The sequence below is a fragment of the Opisthorchis viverrini genome, assembly GCF_000715545.1.
Source record: "Opisthorchis viverrini unplaced genomic scaffold opera_v5_2710, whole genome shotgun sequence".
Classification (NCBI taxonomy): domain Eukaryota; kingdom Metazoa; phylum Platyhelminthes; class Trematoda; order Opisthorchiida; family Opisthorchiidae; genus Opisthorchis; species Opisthorchis viverrini.
The window spans coordinates 1-1344 of NW_008754939.1; the positions used below are offsets into that span (position 1 = coordinate 1).

Below are 1344 nucleotides of genomic sequence, written 5' to 3' on the forward strand. Positions count from 1 at the left end.
ATGTGGGTCAATAGCACTGTCACACACGCTTTGTTCCGAACTGATTGATGTAAAACATGCCGATTTGAATCCTCAAGACCTAATATCACTGATAAACCAGATGGTGACAATACCTAACCATTTCAACGGTAAATGTTGGTGTGATGTTACAGAGAAGACATTTGTAACCTAACCTAGCTTATTTGTCATGCGATTGTTAAAAAAATTTACCCGTCAAATATACAACAGTTTGTGTTGTCTTTTTGCGTATTTGCTCACTACGTACAGGTTTCGATTAACACGATTGCCTGGAGTTGCGGAAACCCTAAACCCAGTATATTGGTTCCATTTTGATCCCGGAGTACTACCTGGATATAACGTCAACTTCATGTAATATACTGTAAGAGCAAGAATGACAGTCAAGTTATTTCGAACTGTGTTGAATGGAGCCAAAGTCCCCCTCCTTATTATAGCACGAATCCTTCAGTGTAGGGTCAAAATACAGCTCACTGGTTCCGATGTCCTTGTTAGACAAGGCTTTCTGAGGTCCGAGTGCGCAAAACTGGCTTTATGTGATTTCCATCATTCGTCACTATTACTAGTTTCTATATCAGTGTCATGCTAGTATCTACCCGGAAGACAATTCTGGAGCCAAGACTGTTATTTCAGGTGCAGTTTCCCACCCTCACTCAAAAGTACCACAGAGTCAAATGAAGGAAGTTCTTAATCGAATTGGTGAACGTCAGCCACCGAATGACCGCCTGTTGGCTGTCAACGGGACAGTAATTCCATCGACAAATGTGAGTACATGTAAACAGGTGAGCAGATAAAATTTCATCATGGTTTGCATAAAAAATCAAACATAATCGTTGAGTCACGAGCGGCATTTCTTTCCTTAGTAAAGTGACAATCACATTCGTTCCGTATTTGAGTTTTCTCCCTTCTTTCCGGCGATTTTGTAAAGAACCCACCAGTCATTTGTTTGAGGTGCGTTATTTGAGCGAACAAAAATACCGAGCAGAAAAAAGAAGTGAAAAAAACATATGAATTAATAGAACACTGTATCGAAAAGCTGATAAATTCAGAGCAAGCAATTCAGAGCTCAAATCGCAGGTTCCGGTTGGTATGCATTTTCTCAGACAGGAATAAAAGTGGATTAGCGCGCGATCAGAATGGGCTCATAAACGTCAAATTCTCATCATCATCATCATCACACATTCAGCTGTAGGAACCGCGTACTTGTCATTCAGTGCTGGCAGCTGCCGCATATCCGTCAACCGATACTTTTGGGAGATGAGATGACTGATGTAAGAGCTCGTAAGTACAGGACTGTCTGTGGACTTCCAAATGAAAAGACTGGGTAAG

At 41.1% G+C, this 1344-nt stretch overlaps 1 protein-coding gene across 1 annotated transcript; it reads left to right on the plus strand.

The window, feature by feature from the left end:
- Positions 1–593: 593 nt before the first annotated feature.
- T265_15981 (hypothetical protein) lies at positions 594–797 on the plus strand (the record flags this gene model as incomplete). The annotated part of the gene is made up of 1 exon (XM_009179433.1): positions 594–797. A coding segment is annotated over one exon (204 nt), but the record flags the coding sequence as incomplete, so codon positions are not given.
- Between the last annotated feature and the right edge of the window lie 547 nt (positions 798–1344).